Below are 5,260 nucleotides of genomic sequence, written 5' to 3' on the forward strand. Positions count from 1 at the left end.
GCATGATTAACGATTAGTTATAGAAACACGTACGATGGACGAAAAACAATATCATTCACAGCAGCCATATTATGCCTCTTTACCTTTGCCTTTGGCATTAACATGCCCTTTCCGTCCCTGAGGTTTGGCCAGTTTTGCGACTTTCGTCCAAAGGTTTTTTTTTCCGTATCTGACAATAAAATAAACAAACCTTCTTTAAGTACTTGAATTAACTAAACAAACATGTCAATGGTTGTGACTGAAGGAGGAAGGGAACGAATGCAGTTTTGCTGTTTTCTACAAAAAAAAAACTTCAGACCTGTTGCTGTTTTCTACAATTTGAAGCTGAATCAGCAGTTTGGCTAAAACTTTGTCAGATCATTAAGCGACGGTGCTGTGACTGAAGGAGGAAGGGAACAAATGCAGTTTTGAAAGTGAAAACTGAGTACAGTTTCCCGCTACCTGTACTTCGAGTACTCCTATGTGATTTTGTTAAAGATGAAGGGTAGAATTTGTAAATCAGTCATCATTTTTTCACCTGATGCCGTTCAGTTTTTTTCGTTTCAATATGAAATGACGCCGTTAACCCTTTTCGTTGTTTATATAAAATTCGGAGTATGCCATTTTGACGTATTTATTTTTGTTTATGGCTCGATATAAGTTTTATTCAAGGTTGAGTTGTAATAACCTTCATTCGTTAACTTTTAAAAAAAAGCTCTGGAAACGAAGACTTTATTTGTTTTCTAGACATTCCAGTATGGCTTTGTATTCAAAATAAAGTATTTTTTATCGTCAGCTAAAAAGAGTGGTATGCCATACCGTGACAAACCAAACCTATTATGTCCAAAAAGCAGTCTCATTATTCTTTGAGTTAAATGCCATTTTAGTCCCTGTGGTTTGGGTCATTTTACCAGTTTAGTCCAAAGGTTTCATTTTTAACCTGTGGGTCCAAAAAGGTTTCACAGTTGCCATTTTAGTCCACTTCGTTAACTTCATCCATTTTTTCTGTTAACGAGAAGGCCAATTTGGTCATTTTGTATGTAATTCTGTTAACTAAAAGGGCAATTCAGCCATATAAAATGACCGAATTGGCCTTCTCGTTAACAGAAAAAATGGATGAAGTTAACCCAGTGGACTAAAATGGCAACTGTGAAACATTTTTGGACCCACAGGTTAAAAATCAAACCTTTGGACTAAACTGGTAAAATGGCCCAAACCACAGAGACTAAAATGGCATTTAACTCTTATTCTTTTTATGATTGTCAATTTATATTATACATGCGTCGACATCCTGTTGGGCATATCACGACTTTAATTTCTTGGGTTATCTCTTCCAACAACGATACTATAATGAACTGAACCGACACGAACCGAAAACCCGCCGCATAACGAGGAAAATCCAACTACTTGCAAAACATTTCTAATGATACAATCAAAGTGTAAGGATCAAACTATCAAATTCAAAGCATTCTAACAAGCAATATCAAATATTTACAACCTTTGCTATAAATTATAACAAATTTCAACCATCTCCAGCCCAGTTGACCAAACAAATTTCATTACTTTCTTTCTTTCTCCAAATCACAATCTCTAATCAATCATTCACTTGGAACATAAAAATCAAACTTCACATCCGCATTATCCTTGTATTCCACATTCGTAACAGTTCCCTCACCATCCTCTTCTTGATACTCCGCTTTCACCCGTCTCACAGGCACGGTAACCGAGTAAATCGTCCCGAGTGACGCGTCCGTCGAGACGCTGAGCTGGACTTTATCTTGAGATTCAATCACCACAAAGTCCGAAAGCGCGTTGACTATATTGCTGACTATCTTCTGTTTCGCCTCTTCACTAACCGCACATCGGTCGGAAAAAAGAATCATTTTCAACCGTTGTTTAGCGACACTTGCGTTTGAGTTCTTTATCAGTTTTGAAGATGGGAAAATTATCTTCCATGCTAAACTTAAACGCTCGAAGAAATTCATGTTTATGGCGTTTAACAGGAAGCTTTCCGCATCTCGGTTAATGGAGCTTCTGGAGATTTCATAGTCACTAATGATACCCAGAGGTCGTTTAGCATGGCACCGTGTGCTCGGCACATGTGATATCGAAACCGACCATTTAGGCGTATTTTCAGAAGCACTCAATCCACCATTTAGAAAACTAACTGAATCCACCTGTATTCAAGGACATATATGATATATCTCTGAGAAATACTAGATATAGACATTTTGAACAGTTCACATATATAAATGGGCCGGTTTGGGTTGTGTTTATCTTAAACGGGTCAAGTAAGTAAAAACAGCTAAAAAGAGAACATATCAAACGGGCTGAAAGTCGCACAAGGTCTGTAAAGCCGTAAAGGTATACAGGTATTTTATTCACCCAAAAGATCATAATGGGCAAAAAAACGTGTTTACGGGTCAGCCTAACCAGACCGAACCCCTTTTGACTTGCCATATATCCTGTCTGACACACCCGTCTTGCCACCTCTAAAAAACGCACATCACTTCACCAGGACATAATATCTATTATCTAAGGACCATAAGCTGTAACCAAAAAAAATGGATTATTAGTTGTTAACTAAAAGAGTGAATTGCAAATTTTGTCCTTTATCTTTATACCACATGTCAGGCGGTGTCCGTAATGAGGAATGTTATTTATCTATATTGTTGATGGTTGTTGGTGGTGGTTGTTGATGGTTGATGGTGGTGGAGGGTGGTGGTTGTTGCTGTTGGTGGTGGTGGTGGTGGAGAGAGGGCAAAGGAAAGGGTTATAATTTTTTTATATAAATGGTTAAAAAGACTAAAGTACCCTTGTTTGATCTGATTTAACCATGGTTTTAAAAAACGTTTGAGGCGTGCGCCTCGAGGCGAAACGACCAAAAAACGAATCTAAGGCCCACCTCATGGTGATTTTAATGTATATGCGCCTCAGAGGGGGTGAGGCGCTAAGAAAGCTGCGCCTCAGGTGATTTTGATAGTTGTTTTTGATGTTTTTGACTTTTTGTGTCAATTTCAAGCATTTCATGTCTTTTTTAAGTGTGTTTTTGATGATTTTGATGAATTTGATGATGAAATTGGTTAATATTATTATTTTTATAATATATATAATTTTTATATTTATTTATTAATACTACCTCGGCCTTACGCCTCGTTTCGCCTCGAGGCTTACGCCTCGTGAGGCGAAGGGAAAACGCCTCAAAACTTGTTTCCATTCTTTTAAACCTTGGATTTAACAGAAAATTTTAACTGAGTTAGGGCTAAAGGACATAACGTGTAACATATGAAATATGGTATAAAGATAAAGGACAAAATTTACAATTCACTCTAACTAAAATGTTGCAGTGTGTATTGATCAGATATCTATATTGCTCCTTAATGTTGCAGATAGACCGACTCAGAGATTAACACTAGTCGATTCACCGCAAAATACGGGCTATAATTCTTCATTAAGTGTGATTTGAAGCTCAGATAACAATTACTGAAAAAACTAGGTGCCCATATGAAGTATAAACAGATCAAAATGGTAACAATTAGGAAAACCTTCACAAATCACACTCTACACAATACCAGTTTCAGACTTACCTGATACAGCACATACTCTTAAACCCGCAAAAAAAATCCTAATTTTAACAGGATGAGGAGATACACTTCAATTACATCTAGGGCTGTTCATGAGCCGAGCCGAGCCGAGCCAAGCTAGGGCAAGCTCGGGCTCGGCTCGATTATAAACTGAGCTGGCTCGGCTCGGCTCAGATTTGAAACCGAGCTGAAAATCTAAGCTCAGGCTCGGCTTGGTTTTAAACCGAGCTGGCTCGGCTCGGCTTGGTTTGGCTAGTTTTTAAAAATAAAAAATAATATATAGCTCTCAAAATTCAGTATTCTAAAATATTATTCAATACTTCAAAAGAACGTATTCAATATAAGTTCAACCTAATACGTTACAAGCCAACATCACGTTCAACAACGCAAAATAAGTTTTATATTTCAAGTAAATACAATATTTGTTCATTAGCACGACAATCAACCTTTAAATATGTCACAGATATCAAACTACAAGCCTAAATACATGTAAATAATAATCACTTTTTTGTAATATATTATATGTATATAAAAATAAAATATATTATAAGTACAATAATTCGAGCCAAGCCGAGCCGAGCTACCAAGCGAGCCAAACCGAGCCAGTTTGGCTCGTCACGAGCTGAGCCGAGCTAGGCTCACTTTCTAACCGAGCCGAGCCGGCTTGGCTCACTTTCAACAGAGCCATATCGAGCGAGCTTTTTCCGAGCTAAATCTGAGCGCGCTCCGAGCCGCGAGCTTTTTGGACAGCCCTAATTGCATCATAATTTTCCCAAATTTACGCAATAAAGTACCAAATGCAACAGTAAGAATAACAAGGAAACATGGATCCAAATTATGAGGCTTAATGTAACCATTAACAGATGCGTATTTCAATTCGCATACATAAAATTGAAGTAGAAATAATTGAGAGCGGTTTTAGAAGTCAGACCTTGGGCGGTGGATTGATGCGGAGGAGGGTCGTAGGAGAAGGGCCTAATGCAGCAGAAACCCTAAAATCACCAGCAATCGCCATTTTTCAATCTCAATTTGTTCAATTGGGGATTCGTTTTAGGGTTTGTTGGTGAAATGGGTTGATAATTTCCTCAACAGTGAAGTGTGACTCCGTTAACTGATGCATCTACTTAGCATGCTATCCGTTCGTTACCGAACTGGTACTAAAAATATCGGTACCAAAAAATAGAAAAACCGGTATTGGTATCGAATATACCGGTACAGTATTGGTATTTACCGGTGTTTATCTGTAAATATCGACACCCAAAAAACACGGAAAATAGATACTGATACCGAATATACCCGGTACGATACCGTTACCCGATACCAAATGTTCATCTCTACATCTGGTTGCACACTTGCCTACAATGACGTCGTATGACTCATGGTACTTACAAATATTTTTTTTCTTAAATGAGTGTTCATTTAGGCGGTTGGGTATGGGCTCCGTGAAAGGCCCGTCCCCCATTAGGAAAGTCCCACACCGCCCCCTAGGGGCTCGTCGCGGCAAAGGCGTCGGAATTGCGACGCAGGAGACGGAGCAAAAGTGGTGGCCCCCATATTACTTCTCTCTCATCCTTTATATATATATATATATAGATATATATATATATATATATAGGATAGGGATCATGAGTGAACAACATCATTGTTTGTGAACCTAGTGAACTAATCCTAACCATCCATTTATTTTTTAGATGAAA

General features: G+C 38.2%; 1 protein-coding gene across 1 annotated transcript; it reads right to left on the reverse strand.

Moving 5' to 3' along the window:
• Positions 1 to 1,403: 1,403 nt before the first annotated feature.
• LOC110871824 (cell division topological specificity factor homolog, chloroplastic) lies at positions 1,404 to 4,667 on the reverse strand. The gene is made up of 2 exons (XM_022120575.2): positions 4,495 to 4,667; positions 1,404 to 2,156 (listed from the first exon to the last, which is right to left on the reverse strand). Exons 1-2 carry the CDS (start codon positions 4,576 to 4,578, stop codon positions 1,578 to 1,580), a joined length of 663 nt encoding a protein of 220 aa, XP_021976267.1. The 5' UTR covers positions 4,579 to 4,667; the 3' UTR covers positions 1,404 to 1,577.
• Between the last annotated feature and the right edge of the window lie 593 nt (positions 4,668 to 5,260).

This window comes from Helianthus annuus, chromosome 8 (assembly GCF_002127325.2).
Source record: "Helianthus annuus cultivar XRQ/B chromosome 8, HanXRQr2.0-SUNRISE, whole genome shotgun sequence".
NCBI lineage: Eukaryota > Viridiplantae > Streptophyta > Magnoliopsida > Asterales > Asteraceae > Helianthus > Helianthus annuus.

Excerpts from the sequence above, each read along its gene's own strand:
- LOC110871824 (XM_022120575.2), bottom strand. The coding sequence starts at position 4,578 with ATGGCGATTGCTGGTGATTTTAGGGTTTCTGCTGCATTAGGCCCTTCT. Across the intron at positions 2,157-4,494 it reads GCATCAATCCACCGCCCAAG|GTGGATTCAGTTAGTTTTCT; the intron begins GTCTGACTTCTA and ends CCTTGAATACAG.